General features: G+C 38.5%; 1 protein-coding gene across 1 annotated transcript in view; it reads right to left on the bottom strand.

Annotated features, from left to right (window-relative positions):
* Window positions 1–15,904, bottom strand: part of LOC114645958 (spondin-1) — a 509,623-nt gene extending 493,719 nt beyond the window's left edge. Inside the window, exons 1-2 of the mRNA XM_028793897.2 lie at window positions 15,196–15,904; window positions 9,337–9,443 (exon numbers count right to left, since the gene is read on the bottom strand). Coding sequence (XP_028649730.1) covers window positions 9,337–9,443; window positions 15,196–15,418 — 330 coding nt within the window. The 5' untranslated portion in view covers window positions 15,419–15,904. The remainder of the gene's footprint in view (window positions 1–9,336; window positions 9,444–15,195) is intronic.
* Window positions 15,905–17,675: the final 1,771 nt, after the last annotated feature.

Below are 17,675 nucleotides of genomic sequence, written 5' to 3'. Positions count from 1 at the left end.
TTCTCCAGTGTTGCTATGTTCTTTTTTGTAATATGGAGAAACTGTATATAGATCTCCTGATAAGGCCTCACTAGTAAGTTATATAAATTAAGCATAAACTCCATTGACTTGTATTCCACACATCGTGATATATAATCTAACATTCTTTCAGCTTTCTTGATTGCTTCTGGACACTGTCTGGATATAAATAGGTACAAGTCATCTATTCCTCCAAAGTCCTTCTCATAAAGGGTACTTTCAAGTTTCAAGCCTCCATTTGTATATTCAAATCTAACATTTAATACTTCCTATGTATAATACTTTTTATTTACTTAAGTTAAATGTCGACTTACTGCCGGCAATGCGGACCAAGCTCTGGCACCGATCGTACAGGGACCGAACAGCCCTTATCAGGGGGTCCGGTACCCTATACTCTCGGAGTACCCCCCACAGGATTCCCCATGGGACACGGTCGAATGCCTTTTCCAAGTCCACAAAACACATGTAGACTGGTTGGGCAAACTCCCATGCACCCTCCAGGACCCTGCAATGAGTGTAGAGCTGGTCCGCTCGGGCATCTGATTAGGATGCCTCCTGGACGCCTCCCTGGTGAGGTGTTCCGGGCACATCTAACCGGGAGGAGGCCCCGGGGAAGACCCAGGACATGCTGGAGGGACTATGTCTCTTGGCTGGCCTGGGAACGCCTTGGGATTCTCCCGGAAGAGCTAGAAGAAGTGGCCGGGGAGAGGGAAGTCTGGGCATCTCTGCTCAAGCTGCTGCCCCTGCGACCCGACCTCGGATAAGCGGAAGAGAACGGATGGATGGATGGAAGTTAAATGTCATTTGCCACAAATCCTCCCAAGCCTGTATATTTTCCAGATAATAGCAGATTCTACTTTATATCAGCCCTTCCACCTATTGTAGTATCATCTACAAACTAAAATATTTTGTTTTTTTATTCTTATCCAGATCATTGAAGTACATTAAAACAAATAGCGTCCCAGCTTTGATGCCTGAAGGACAACATTTTTAATGTCCCTATTAGTCTGCATTTATACATAATTTTATTGGATTTAATCATTTTGGTGGTAGTGTAAACTTTTTCTGAGGATTTAAATGTAGAGTTCAAGTATATCTTCACTGCGCATGTTAAAAGAGATTTTGAACTAGATGATTTAGTTTATCATCTGGTTTTTTGTTTACAATGATGCCATTTTTGGGCAGCAGTATTTTAAACACACTTTGGAAGCTACCATGTAACAGTGATCATCACAATTATTGACATCATTATCAATGTTGCACAAACACCCCAACAGCTATACTTGAGTAAAAGTAGAGATACCTTTCTGGAAAGATGACTCATGCAAAAGAAAATTTTGTCAGTGAGGCAATCACTCAAGTAATGCATTGTAAATAAGTATCAAAAGAACAAGTAAATGCCGGATCTCTCTCTATTTTGCATACAGTCAAAAAAAGTTCTTAAAAGCTTAAAATAATTCATGCTGCCATTTTTTGCTTGTGAGTCATATTTCAATCGCGAAAGTATGAGCAAAGGAACTGCAACTTGAAGGAATGACATTCAGCATGAGCAGAGGCATACAGGCTGCCTCTAGTTTAAGAATCAGAAAATCCATCCCTAGAAACCCCTTCGTAAAGTGAATTGTCATATCACGAACACTAAATTACAGTTAATTTAAATGTCAATCTTTTTAAAGCATTCCCTTGCCCCATTTTTGTTCAAATAACACTGAAATACATTAAAACTGGCAGAATTAGTTTAATAATAACATTAGCCATAAAAAAAACTCTAACATGGCACTACCCTTTATTTAATAAGGTTTAATAAAGTGCTTTACCAAGAATTTATAACTTCTGTTTTTACAGTTAAAAATATACTTTCAGTTTTTTTGGACTTTTCTAACTAGTTCACAATTTAGTTTGGAGCAATTATGCCCAGAATGATGTCAGCAGACATGTGAGCAACAGACATGACATTGTGAGTGAACCACAGCATGTGAACACACAAGTACACCTAGCTGAATCCTGCAGAATTAGCCCCACCAAACAACCAAGACTGGGACTGTACATCACCAACGCCCATACCCACCTCAAATATCCAGCCCTGCACCGTTCTATGGGTGGCAGCGAAGTGTACTTGGAATGACTACGTACATGTCCAGGTGTTACAGTCATCAGTGCACATTTGAAAATCATTCCAGATTCTTCATATATTGTAATTATCTTAAAGTGTTAACTCCTAAAGCAAGTGAAGAATGTGTTTTAGACAATTGATTGAGCAAAGAATTGTATGTATTTGTGTAGCTCATTTGTTTTTTGTTTAAAATTGCAGTGACGAATGTGTCATGTAAAATATATACTGTATCAAAATAGTCATTTGGATTTGAAAATATGAGGAAAATAAAAGTGAAAGAAGACAGAAAGTTTTATACTCCAGGAATGCAGAAATATTCTCCAAACACACTGAAGTATAGTAACAAAGTATTTCTACTTTGTTTCTACACAACATTGGTCATTATACCTTCCTGTATAAATATGGTGGCAACTGATATTTTCATTCCCCCCCCAGCGAATAATCTCTGTCAAAGAGTTTAGCATCAAGAATCATTTTCAGTATTAACCCACTTTTTCTTGTTTGCTCCTTTTCAGTTAAGATGGTTTGGTTTTGTTTTCATCTTTCTGGCTAAGACCTTTGTGCTTCTCTGACTAGTCTTTTGTGATCATCTTCTGGTCATTTTCCTTGTGCTCACAATAATTTCCGAGTTTCCTTATAGGCCTCCAATAAACATCACTGTAAGAGCCATAATTTAAGTGAACCTTTTAATTTAAACAAGGCTAGTTTTTAAATATTTGTAAATGCACCATGGTTAATTTCATGTGTTTCAGTGAGAGTTCTTGTTCGCAGATGAGACAGGTGTTGTGTGATTCCAGATGTGAGAGAGAGGAATTTGGCGGGGAGAAGGAAATGGAGCAATACAGACTTTGACTGTGTCTTAATATTTACAAACTGTTATAAGATTCATTTGTTATTGTTGTTTGAAATAAAGCTGTTGAACTTTTAAAAGAAGACTCGCATCAAGTCTATGCAACAAATTAATTCATTGGAAATTACATCCTGCACACGAAAGAAGGAGAAACATTGTTACAATCACCTAATTCTGAAAATATTTTGTCACCATAATCCTTTGGATGAGGTGTTTAATCCAATTTAGTACCCACCTACACACAGTGCCATGAATTCCACTTCATTTGGATTGACCTCTAACTTCTCATGTGGTACTTTAAGATAAGCCTTCTGAAAATCCTATGCACCTCTATAATCATATGCTTTTGTTGCTTATGTTGTTATTGAGAGGATAATGAGCGTGAATGAAGTGCCTCAACTGAGAAAATAGGGGAAATTAGCCTGGTCGTTGGAAAAGGCTGTGGCACTGTTGAGACAACACTGATGCTGCAGAAAGGATAATGCAACAAATACAAGAAATAAGGTTGTACTAGGGTGTTGTACCGTGTTAGCCATTATGAATGTAGAGAAAAGCCAAGCAAAATGACACCTTTAATTGGCTAACTAAAAAGATTACAATATGCAAGCTTTCGAGGCAACTCAGGCCCCTTCTTCAGGCAAGATGAAGGGGCCTGAGTTGCCTTGAAAGCTTGCATATTGTAATCTTTTTAGTTAAAAGGTTAAAAGGTGTCATTTTGCTTGGCTTTTCTCTACAAGAAATAAGGATGAAACATAATGGCATTTAAGGAGTCAATCTTTAATAAATTAAATATTACACTTACTCCTGAACAATGTTTTTCAAGCACATAATAAAATGTAAAATTCGAAAACAGATGACAATCACATCAGCAAAGCTGCTTTGTGGCACCATTATTTTGATTTAATCTTCCTAACGTCCTTTATCCAGTTCAGAGGTGTGAGGAGTCATGTTAGCAATGGGTACAAAGCCAGAGTCTGTCTTAGGTGTTCTGTTGACAGTCCTTCATTTGAACGATGTGCTTTTATGCTCTGGGAAGTTGACCTTTTCACCTTGTTCCCTAAGCACAATTGGTAAGACATGGAATTTTTTTTCTTCAGTGTAATTATAGAAAATAACCCTGCAAGCAGTTTTGGTAAAGAATGGGGTAATGGCATTGTGCTATAATGAGCCTTTTAGTACACTCACCACTCCATACATTATTTTTCAAATGGATTCCTGCATGTTTTATTACTGCACTCCAAAAACTCCCTTAAGTGTTCAAAAAGTGTTTTAAAATGTAGCCAATTTTGGATCATCAAGTCTGAGAGTGACTAAAATTATGATTTAGATGCATGTGTCAATAACTGCTGTTCCCAATGAGAGTGGCAGATGTATATATAATTAAAGAAATTCCACCAAATGCTGCACTGTTATGCAAAAATCTCACAGACTGAAAGTGAAAGTAGGACAGTGTTGTACAGTCCAAAATCTAAAGCTGAAGAAAAATGAGGCGAGCTATTTGGAACTTGTTCACTATGCTTACAGCACCTGAGACACCAGGCTAAGAAAGGAAAGTAGATGCTAAAATACACCCATCCATCCATCCATCCATTTTCCAACCCGCTGAATCCGAACACAGGGTCACGGGGGTCTGCTGGAGCCAATCCCAGCCAACACAGGGAACCAATCCTAGGCAGGGTGCCAACCCACCGCAGGACACACACAAACACATCCACACACCAAGTACACACTAGGGCCAATTTAGAATCACCAATCCACCTAACCTGCATGTCTTTGGACTGTGGGAGGAAACCCACACAGACACGGGGAGAACATGCAAACTCCACGCAGGGAGGACCCGGGAAGCGAACCCGGGTCTCCTAACTGCGAGGCAGCAGCGCTACCACTGCGCCACCGTGCCGCCGCTAAAATACACTTTGTGTGCAATTGCTCCAGTAAACAAGGCCATCATTCTATCAATTTTTAACCCATTTATCCCTTTACGGGTCACTGGGAGCTGCTATCCAGCTGCATTTGATTAAAGGGTAACAACCTCTAGGCTTTTGTAGGTAAGACTTCCATGTGTTATTTTGTGTGCATTAATGCATATAGGTTTATAAAATTTATAAAATGTCAGTATGTTCCGCTGTTCTTTTAGTATGTAATCCTTGGGATTAATAAAGTATCTATCTATCTATCTATCTATCTATCTATCTATCTATCTATCTATCTATCTATCTATCTATCTATCTATCTATCTATCTATCTATGCTGCCCGGTTTGTGAACTATGACGGCAATATTGGCAACTGAAGTCCTAAATATGAATGACAGATCGAGACGATATTGGATACGTTCCTCCAAAGCACTTGGAGAATGTATGTGGTCAGCCTCATTTGTGCGTAACAAGAAAAAGGAAAGGGTGGTGTATTGCCTCGGAGAAGACACAGTATATGCAATGGGAAGGAACAGTAAATTAGACATCGTCGAAAGTCAAAAAATTGTAATCAAACAGTCTGAGGAAACAAAAACAAGAATATACACACAAAGTTACAGTATTTTCTTAGGAACTTATCCACAATCCTGAATAGAGACATGATGTCAGTGCTGATCTTTATTCTGTCGTGCAGCTAACGTCACATGCCATACTCATTACCCTGATAATGCTACAGGAAAAGCTCCAAAATAGTAGCGACCAGGACAAATATAGTGTGAAATGCATAATTGTTTTAATATTGTTAAATGCATTTCATTTTAAAATTCTGCATAATTCAAAACAATCACAAAAACAGAAAACTTGCAGGAGAAGTGTGTATTCAAATAAAGAAACATTAAAAACAAGACAGGATCTCAACAGGTGGTTGCTGGTGAAGAGCTAAGGACCAGGATTGCTGTCTTCTGTTTTTTTCCTGTGGAGCAAACTCACTAATGTGCATGATAATGTGTTTCCAAACTACTTTGTGTGCAAAATATGCAGAATGTCACATTTTTTAAAATGTATTTTGCTCTTCCACTGTGATGTGAATGGGAGCCATAGAATATAATTGGTGTACTACGAGTTAATTGCATTCCAGGACTGCAGAAGACACATAGGAATAGAAGCCCTTTGTGAGTGCATGTGGCTTTGCAATGAACTGGAATTGATACACCAAACTCTACCAGTACAGTGGCCTGGCAAAGGTCAAAAGAAGACGGTTAGAAGCTGAAAAATTCTTCTTCATACAAGGAAGCATAAAAACAACAAAAATGTATTTCTTGTATAACCCAAAATTACACAAGGAATGCTTTTAACAGGAACTTTTTTGACAGCCCCCCAGCCTTGATGCCCTCCATCCATCATCCAACCTGTTATATCCTAACTGCAGGGTCATTGGGGTCTGCTGGAGCCAATCCCAGCCAACACAGGGCGCAAGGCAGGAAACATACCCCGGGCAGGGTGCCAGCCCACCGCAGGGCACACACACACACACTAGGGACAATTTAGGATCACCAATGCACCTAACCTGCATGTCTTTGGACCTTGGGAGGAAACCGGAGCACCCGGAGGAAAACCACACGGACATGGAGAGAACATGCAAACTCCATGCAGGGAGGACTTCTTACTGCGCTACCACTGTGCCGCCCGCCTTGACGCCCTAAGAAGAATAAATAAAGATTAAAAGGTTCTGTTTAGTGGAAGAGCCTGTTCTTATCAAAACTGATTTTATGTTCTTACATATTAAGTTCATTTTTACTAAATTAGCTGAAACTGCATCACTCAACTGAACAATCAAAAGGCAAATGAGCGAGTCAGTGAGTGAGTGAGTCAGTAGTTAATTAGGAACGCTAAAATGAACCAAAATTATAATAATTACAGTATATTTGGTAAAGATTCCAGACTTAAACTGAGAAAATGCAGATATCACAGCCTCAAGGTCAGGAGTTGCTGCCCACTGATGTTGTAAGTACCTGAAAGTCTGTCAGTTTCAAGAAGATCCAACTCAAGGGATTAACAGAAATAAAAAATAACCTAAACATTGAGCAATATATATATATATATATATTATCTCTATTAATAGATAAGCAATGCCTGGAAGAATAACACAATCAACTTTTGCATTTACTACTTCTAATGAATTATATAAGGCTCTTTGCAGTACAACATGTGCACTTCACATTAAATTTCCTGACAAAAACTGCTATTAAGATTAAAATCCGGCTGTTGATGTGATGGCTACACCAATCAGCAAGGCATGATTAGGTTAAACAGAAGGGAATCTGAATCTGTCTCACCATTCATAATTTAAGGAAATTACTATTTTGGCAGCACGGTGAGCTTGGAATCTCAAGTAAAACAGTGCCGCTGCGAGGTATCAGAATTACAGGATGACTTAGATTGCCTGTTCTAAAACCTCCTCTGCTGTCTAAGAGACATCATCAAGCTACATCAAAAGGAATAGTGTTTCAATCAGAAAATAAATTCCGTGTTTTTACCACTTTTCCTTTTGACCCCCCAGATGCATACAACAAACCATTATTCCTTAAATTTTTAGTATATCACCTGCCATTACATCATTAGAGCCAAGCAATTAATAAGGCAAAGACAGGATGAATACAAATGCAAGGACATTTCCCAGGTTGGGAGCATATAAATTAAAACATTATTCCATTATATGACAACAGATTTGCTATGAAGTACTCTTACACCTACTGTACATTCCACTGAAATATAACACTATTAAATGCTATAAAATGAAATTTGTTCAAGAAATAACAATGTTCGCCATCCCAAATTAGCACCCAGAGTACCTAAAACCCATCCTGGTAGCAGGGTACAAAGAAAAAACGAACCCAGTAGAGGCATAACGTACCACCAAATTAAAATACATTTTCTGCAAAGGTGGGTTAATACAAACCCACTCCCTGAAAAGGCTGGTTATCCATTTCAGTCATGTATACATTGCGTCAATTACAATCACTCTTTAACCTAACACAGACATCTAGGGAGTGTGGGAGGAAATCCAGACTAACCAGAAGAAAACTCCATGCAGACACTGGAGGAACATGTAGACTGGCAGGTGCTGGATTCAAACCCAGGACTATGGAATCACCAGCAAGCCCGCGATTCTCGAAAGAATCGCAAATCCAAGAATGGCAATCACTTTCTGTTCCCTCCGATACTTGGAGGGATGAAATATCATGGAGGATGGGTGCGTCCTGGGAAAGTTCATTTAATGAAATAAACATATTTGTACTAAAGCGGTTTCTTTTTGGAGCTGTGACTCATCTGGTTCTGGTGTTTCAGAAGCGCGTTGTAGGCGCCTTCGTTTATTGTTTTTATCCATGCAGTCTCTTCTTTGTTTATCTATGGCTGTGTCGTCAGCGAGAAGTCATTTGCTGACGGCGGTGGATTCGCGTGCTGAAGTGACCATGGCGGCGGATCCGGGCATGGAGGGCTACATTACTAAACGAACGTGGTATATGCGGTGGTGTGGGCGGTCGCGTTCGGGCGGCTGTACAACCTGGTGTGCACGCTTTACCTCAGGTTTAGTTCACAGGTCATAGCCATGGTAAAGTTTTCATTTAATTAAATAAACATATTTGTACTAAAGCGGTTTCTTTGTGTGGGCGCCTTCGTTCATTGTTTTTATCCATACAGGCTCGTTTACAGGTCGTAGCCATACGGGCTCGTGTTTGTATTACTAATTGTTGAGCTCCTTCCACTTGGAGCCATGACTCCTTTGCCGCTGCAGTGTCAGAAGCGCGTTGTGGGCGCGTTCGTTCATTGTGTTTATCCATACGGGCTCGTTTTGTATTTCCGTTAGTTGAGCTCTTTCATTGTGGAACCGTAACGTGTTTGCTTCTGGTGTGTCTGAAGTGCATCGTAGGAGCCTCCGTGTATTGTTTTTATCCATGCGGTCTCGTCTTTGTTGTTCTGTGGCTGTGTCGTTAGGTAGAAGTTGTTTACTGTTAGGAAGCATACTCCAACTTACACACACTGACTGCTGGCACAGTGGATTAGAGCAGGTGTAGTTTACAGGTTGTGGTGTTTGGGCGCCACGCACTGACTCTGGGAACTACGGGCTCGGTTTTGTATTACAAATCGTTGAGCTCTTTCCATTTGGAGCTGTGACGCCTTTGCCTCTGCTGACACCGACTGTGGGCACAGTGGATTACAACAAGTTTAGTTTACAGATTGTGTTGTTCGGGCGCCACCTACTGACTCTGGGAAGCCGCGGCACAGTGTGCATGCGCTTCGGTGCGTCCGCCCGTGCATAAATTAAACTGTCATTTAGTAATATAGATAAGGAAGCCGAGCTAACAAATGTACCACTTTATGAAAGGACAATATAAAAGTCTACACATGAAAGGAAGAATATATTGCAGAACTTTCTTACCTTGAAATTACCAGCGTAATCTTCATCTTTGTTCCCCTCGTGTCCCTCCTTCAGCGCAATAAGTGTAAATCCTCTGAAGTATGAAGGACTGGTTGCAGACAGAGTCACTAAAAATGGCAGAATAAAACAATGAGAAGTCTTGTAACCTGAGCAACTCAGGAGTTCAAATAAAAGCAGGGTTCTTTCTTTATCCTTGGAAGAAATTCTTAAATAAACGTGTGCAGTTTTTCAAAGTTTTTTCTTTGGCATTTCACACTCACAATGTGTATTGTGTATGTTAAAAAACTTAATCTTCAGTATCATTAAAAACACTTCCTTACAAGAACAAACAGCTCTGCAACATTATTTCAGTTATTCTTTCCATCAGAAAAAACACCCATTACACAAATTTAAAATTCAAATGATTCCTAAAGTCTCCTGTATTGCTTTTTGTAGGATTCAGAATTTACCTGCTCTAAGCTCCAGGAGAAATTTATATTCATGGAGACACAGGCTGAAATTGTAACTGTGAATAAAACATTCTTCATCCAGAGTCTTATTTTAAAGTGAGAGTAAATGAAACCTTCATATCCTGAAAGCTAATGGTCCAGCAAGGTTCCCTTTTGAATTGCTTGGACTGTCATGCATATATTTAACAAAATGATGAGGTCTCTTAGGTGGAACATGAGCAAAACATGGAATTTTTAACAGTTTATGTAATCTTTGTCAGCCATGGAGTACAGGTTGGTTTAACCAGACCCCAAAAAGTGAGCTGAATACAAAAAACATTAAGTGTCCTGCTTTATGGTATTTCTATGAATGTTCTCAGCTGGTACCATATAAGTGTAATTAAAAAAAAAACTTGTGATAATAAAATTAATAGTTTAATTTAATATTGATGCAAACATCCACATTCTGCTCATACAGTTTGGCATCTAAAAACTGTCAAGATAAAATAAGCAGATGTGTCCATGTGTATTCTGTGCCAGATGGCAAAGGAAAAAAAAACAGCAAGTGTCATTCAATTCTTCTATCATAATGTACTTTGCATAAGAAGAAACGTCTCAGCAAGGAATAACGCTAGGTCTGAGTTTTTTCTTCTCTTCAACAGACCACTAATTGAGACATCATGTTCATGGACTTGCAGGATCAGCACTTTTCAGGTTTTTTTGGGTAAGGTACCTGCTCTCACATTATTAAGGTTGCTGATCTCAGCTGTCAGAACAAAATGAAAATTTCCATGCCATTTCTACACAAAGCCATACATGCAAAAGAAACAAAAGAATTTGTTTAAACAGAAAATCTCTAACAGGCATAGAAAATACATATTATGTTCCTGCACTGAAGCAAAGAGCAGATTCATTTGAAATACACAAGAACATAATGGATTATAGAACACTTTCTTGTTCAGAAAAAAAGAATAATAATTCTGGGTCTTTTCTAGTCCCCAATCTTTATTTTTTCAATCATTCCTTGAAATAGGCCCAAAACACCCCCAATGAAAACATTACCAGAGGCTATCAGACACAATAATCAATTAACTTCTCTGCATCCCAATTCAACATTTTCTTGAAATGTTCTTCTTTTTCCTTTTATTATGAACTCAGTTATTTTAAGCACAACGTATCTCCAAGGAAAAATACATTCCCAGTAAAGCTTGGCTAATGCTCTGACTTGACTGCAAATTTAGAAAGAATATCATCCTGTGTTTTATTTGATGCATTCCTGTAGCTGTTCATTAAAAATGTAGTAACACAGTCGGCGCAACTACAGGCTGCTTCAAAAAACTTCTTGAAAAAAATCTAAATCTGTGTGTGTCGCCTGTGTACTGTTTACATTCTAGCTGTTAAATTAAAAAACTTCACAGTAACTGGATGTGATGAGATAAAAGCAAAATATTAATGGATAATAAATCCAAAATACAACCATAATGAAGAACACGACTATTCAGAAACCCTAAAAATAAGCATACATGGAAATGATGAGGTTTGGGGAGAAAAAGAAAGAAACATGATATCACTAGTCATGTCTGTACATTATCTATCTATCTATCTATCTATCTATCTATCTATCTATCTATCTATCTATCTATCTATCTATCTATCTATCTATCTATCTATCTATCTATCTATCTATCTATCTATCTATCTATCTATCTATCTATCTGTATCTTGTATGGTTCCTTTGTCTTTTTATATATCCATCTACCTAAAGTAAGTAACAAGTCATATGGATAAGGCCTATCTATACTCTATCTATCTAAAGGAAACATACACATAATGTGGATGGATGTATCAGTCATCTATTTATCTTGTATAATGCCTTTATATATTTAAAGAAGGAAAGGGACATAGTCATTCTATTCATGTGTTTAAATACTCTATATTTTTATCTATATATCTATGGCAGGAAATACAGACATACGATAAATGGATGAATCTGTCATCTATCTTGCATAATGCCATTATCTATCTATAATTATGTAAAAATGGAAAGAAATGTAGTTATTTTCTTAATGTCTGTACATTATCTATTCATCTATCCATCTATCTATTGTAGGCAGAGAACGGGCATCCCAAATGAGACGGAAAAAAACATATTACACAGACGGGTGGCCAATACGACAATGTAGATAAAGTGGCTGGTGGAACATTAAAATACTTTTCTACTCGGCCAGTATGAATTAAGAAACGAACAAGCAGACACCATGAATAAAGAGAGGTTCTATCTCCCATATGCCAGGTGGCAATGGTCCTCATACCACAATCCAGTCAGGACAACTGCAAGGGTGCTTGGTAGGCGAAGTCCAGAAATGATGCCCTTAGGGAGTCACTACTGACCAATAGAGGGTGCTGTCAGGGGTGGATCTCCCTGCTTTCTTTATGGCCTGGAAGTGCTTCCTGGAATATAGAGCTTGACATTGGAAGTATTCCCACTGCCCGCTGCCATACATAGATAAGTCAGATTTGGGAGGCAGCGGGCAACACTTGGATAAAAGGAGAACGATTTGTGTGATCTATTGTATACTTGTGACTTATTTTGGAGAAGTGATTGAAAAGTGAATTAAAAAATCCTTTACTTTATTCATATATTGTGTGCTATATTGTTGTTTCTGTGGTCTGGGGCTCTCGGGCGCCCCCTTGTGTTTACATTATCTATTTAATGAAGAAAATAGTCATACTAGGGATGGACCTGTTTTATACAGTGCCTTAATCTGTCTAAAAAGGAATGAAACAGTGTCATCCTGTTCCCATCTGTGCATATAGAGCTCTAACCTCAAACCATCTATCTGTCTGTTTAAATGTGGAAACAAAGTCATCTACTGATGGATTTATCTAGCTGTATGTCTTTCTTATATAGCACATGTATCTATGTATCTATTGAAAGAAAGAAAGAAAGAAAGAAAGAAAGAAAGAAAGAAAGAAAGAAAGAAAGAAAGAAAGAAAGAAAGAAAGAAAGATTGCCACACTGTTCACATCTGTACCCTGTAACAGTCTGATAACAGAAAATATGCTCAAGCTGTGGATAGATGGATTTCTTATATAGAGATCCTTACATTAAATTAAAGGGACAATATTACAGATAGATAGATAGATAGATAGATAGATAGATAGATAGATAGATAGATAGATAGATAGATAGATAGATAGATAGATAGATAGATAGATAGATAGATAGATAGATAGAGTGGTTATTCATAATAATCGTTATTTGCCCATGAATATTCTATCTATTAATTCTATAGTGCCTTTAATATCTGTCTATCTACCTATATAGAGAGAGTTCCTTTAGTATCTCGTCATCTAGAGTATTTAAAGTTATCTTAGGGATGGATTTATTTGTTATCTGTATCTGTTTTATATAGTGCCTCTATCCATTTATCTATCTACGTTATATAGCATCTTTACCTATTTATCTGTCCCTTGATTACATTTAATAAGGATGGGGTTGTCCAGCAAGCATTTATTTTTTTACCAGATGTCTTCTACAGTGCTAAATTCTAGGGTATTCAATCGACTATTGGAGGTCACGGGTGGAGGTGTGGGGCTCGCCGTATCCCTGCTACATCGGGAGAAAGCCATGGGTCAGTTCAGGACGGGACGCCATCCCTTCGCTGAGCACAAATCCAACGCACACGCATTCTGGCCAGTTCTAAGTCACCAATTAACTCACATTATATGTCTCAGGCCCGAAAAGTGAAGCTAATTCCCTAACAATTCTAACACAGATAACTTAATTATGTATAGCCATCATTACTCAAGATATGTAAAAGCTAAATTAAGTTGACTTTCATACACCAACCTCCGAACTATCATATTCTATTACAGAGACGGTAAAAGTCACAACATACACCCGCATCGGGTGACAGGCACCACCCAACCCTGCACCGGACCAAGTATGCTTTCCCACTCAGTTGATGGCAGTTTTTTTAAAGCTTTATGGTCAGGTTAGCTTAAGTACACACTGGGCTCAAATGCATCCGCCCAGTTTTTATTGCATTTCATACCAAATGGTGCTCCGATCGAGGCTTATTCGTCGGTTTTGGTAGATGCTGTTGGAACTGCGGCTCTGGCCCCAACAACTCCAAACTGGATATTATGGGTTCAGAACTTTATATATGGATGGATAGATATTTTTACTGTTTAAAATCGTTGTATCCCTGTTTATTCTAAAGTTCTCTAAGCATTTTCTTTGCTTTCCCAAAAATAATCTGCACATACAAACAAACGTATAGATTGAGGATCTACGAATCCCTTCTTAAAAAGTGTACCAAAACTTGCATGTCGTATATGTGTAGACTAACGAGTTTTGAAGGTGCACCATATTTCATTATTCATAAAGTTATCTGGGTGATGTATCTTCCTTGCTTATTTTTTCCATCATTATGGAAAAAATAAACAAGAAATAAACAATGTGCCCATTAATGACGCGAAGTATGCCAAATTAAACGGCTACGTCAAAGTGAGTACACCACCTTTACACTCGAATAGAATAATACTTAATTTAAATAGAGCCTTTCCTATACTCGAAGCGCTAAGTAACGATACTCCCTGCATAAAGTTATGCCAGATTGATTTACTGGCAATGAAGGGGAAAAAGTTAAAAACGTCTCCATCCTTCTTCCTTTCTTTGTTATGTTAGCTATTCTGACAGCAATGATGGATAGATAATGTGTTTTCTAACCGTCGAGGAGGGAGATGGAGAGGGATGGAAATATGTTTAACTTCAATTTAGTCACAGGCTGCCAACAGATCAAACAGTGTAACATATGAAAAAATGCAATCAATACAACCATTCATTATCCAGTGCTTTGCTGTAGCCTAGTGTTCCTTTACTGACTTCTTTAAGCGTTCAACGATCCCTCCAAATCAATTTCAAATCCTTTCATCAGTATGAAAAAAATAACAACTGTATGCTCATTTTATCCCTTTAGGCACCACCTTGTACTTTTCTTCAAAACAGCCTCGACCAAGAGGAGTTCCGCTGACGGCGTGTTTAAAGTTAGGTTTGAGACAGGATTCGCTGCACACAATACTGTTAAGTAAGAATTAACTTTCAAGCGCTGAGCACAATAACCTAATGGATCAATAATGAATCACACTTTCTTGAGAAATTTAAAAATATGCACCGCTAAAGAAGGCTGATATATACAACTATTTAAAAGGGTAATCGGTTATATAGTTAAAAAAGGAGCTGAATAACAATATAACTGGGAAAAAGTGAGGTTATATGTAAATGTTACACAACTGAGCCACAAGAGAAAAACTCTTCTTTTACCCTTACTTTACTTGTATTGATCAACCGTGTATAAAAGATAATAGTAGAAAAACATCGGCGACAGAAAGGACAATGAAAGAGTGGTCGTTAAAATCCCCTTACCTCTGTAGTTGGAGCCAGGTTTATAAAATTCGGGGTCCCCTTCCACTCTCAAGTGGAACTCGTTAAATCCATCTCGGCGTGTTCCCTGAGCCCTCAGAATTCTGCTACAATAGCCATCCGACTTCAGCGACCTATCCGCGATTTCATCAGTAAAACCAAATGCACTTGCAACTACAGAAGAAACCAAGCATTGCAAGAGTAAAATTTGCAGCTGTATTTCCATCTTTTTTGCGTTGTTTCTTCCTCGAGGCTGTCAAAGATTTTTTAAGTCCACCCTCTCAGTTCCGCAACTCCCAGACATTCACCAAAGTTGTGAATTTTCACTGAACGCGTTGGCTTGGCAAGAGAAAATGAATCGCGCAACTGACCGGGGAGGGGGTAACGAAGATCCCGAATATATCTCCCCCTCGCCGCCTCCTTCTCCTCCGCCTCCTTATTCTTCACAATTCTAACGGATCGTCTTGTCTGATAGCTATTGCTGGCGAAGCCGCCGGTGTTCTTCAGCAGCCTTACGGTGTTCACAGGAGAGCGGCGAAACTGAGAAACGCAGGACGAACAAGCTGTGTCCAAGACATTCAGAAAGGATGTGGGGCAGACCACTAGAGTTAGCCGACTTTAAACAGATCGCAGACATTCCTGCCTGCAGCTCCGGCAATACCGAAGAGCGCAGGCATTCAGCCAGTGGAGCGCTAATATATGCAGAGACGCGCACGCCAGCTCCTCGTGACAGCCGCTAAATAGATGAGCTTACCTGTTCTGATGCAAGGGTATTTTCAAAAGGTGGGGGCGAGCGCACTTTTCAAAGGTGCCCCCTCTGTGCCACTTAGAAACAAAATCGATTTTCAAAATTCATCCTTTTTGCGATCTTCAAATAAAATGGACCCTGCATCCTTTTTCAAAGCTCTCAGACAGGCAGCACCATTTTTTTTAATTATGGGAAGCGCCTTTTCATTTCTCTCTTGTTTATCCTGTCTTTCTTAACCCCGTGATTCTTACCAGTTAAGTGGTCCGAAAGTTTTCCAGTGATCATTTTGCAAGCAGGAGGAGGCAGTATACAAATTGAACTTTTCTGCATTTGTGACGTTTCATTTCAACATACATATTACATATAAGGTGAAAATCCGAAATATTTGTTTTTAAAACATTTTTTACGAAGTTTCTAACAGAAAGTAGTTTAAAATCGATTATAAACATCCCCTAATAAGTAGAAGCTGGTGGTGAGAAATGGACCCTGTATTCGGGTGAAGAGAACTGGGACAGTGGCTGACCATTTGTCATGGTTCTAAAACGAAACAAAAGTCATTACTCCTGCGAGTGTGCATGGAGCGAATAGAACTGAAGATCTGGGGTAGTAGGGGCTCGTGGGATATCGCGCGCCTTGTGAAAATGCATATGAAATCGAAACCCGGGGGTTGTGGTGGATTAGTGGTCCCTTTCGCGTTTCGTCCTCCAGAAAACGGGAAAAACGAGATATTTTGTTAAATTCCGGGAGGCTACGTAAAAATGCATAACACTCTACTCCATAACACCAGGTAAGATTATGTGAGTGATAAAAACAGAATGGTGGAAGAGAGCAGTTCGTATGGCATCCAGTACAGCAAGTTTTCTTACTTTTAGCTTTTCTTTGTCCTAATTTACCAGCAGTACGCTTAAACTCTCGCCTATAGACTGGCACAGGGGCACCAACTAACTGACACGGATCAGTGTGTTGAACCATTGGTGTCAATGTCTAAATCAGCTACATGCAGTCCCGAAAAGATAAATTTAATAATGATGGATAGATACGTATAACCTAATCAGTTAGTGATATAATACAAAGTTATGCCTTTTGTGTGTGTTGTGAAACTCGTCAGCCACTAGATTACATTGCTCAGTATTTCAACAATAAATGTGTAAAAGTTGTTAAAAGAAAAACTGTAAAAAAAATAGTCAGTATATTTTAATTGCCTGAAACTTAATACATGCCTAACCACCATTTTTCATTAAATCATAGCTCTAGCCACTCCTTAATAGGTAAATTAGATAGTGTCATTGTATTCCTCCCTATGTTTTAAAAAACAATTTCTGACTTAAATTACTTCCGGAAAACTTAATTCAAATAAATGCATCACATCCTTCTAAATACTACTACTACTACTACTACTACTCCAGTCAAGAATCCTTTTAATATATTTACAAAGATTCCATCCACTTTCACTCAGTGGTGTTATGTTTTAAAAATGCATTATAGTCTTTGCACTTCTTAGTCACAACAAATAACAGACAGTTGAAAACTGTGTTAAGCTGCTCAGCTTGTGATTTAATTTGATTCAACATACACATCTAAAAATCAAAATTCAGAACTCTATCTATATAAAATATATTGCATTTAATCTATATTATAGTGCCATTGATATCTATCTATCTATCTATCTCTCATATTGCCCATCCATCCATCCATTTTCCAACCCGCTGAATCTGAACACAGGGTCACGGGGGTC

Source organism: Erpetoichthys calabaricus, chromosome 2, assembly GCF_900747795.2.
Source record: "Erpetoichthys calabaricus chromosome 2, fErpCal1.3, whole genome shotgun sequence".
In the NCBI taxonomy this organism is placed as follows: Eukaryota; Metazoa; Chordata; class Cladistia; order Polypteriformes; family Polypteridae; genus Erpetoichthys; species Erpetoichthys calabaricus.
Note: the sequence above shows the minus strand (reverse complement) of the source record. Positions and strands in the feature narration are given on the sequence as shown.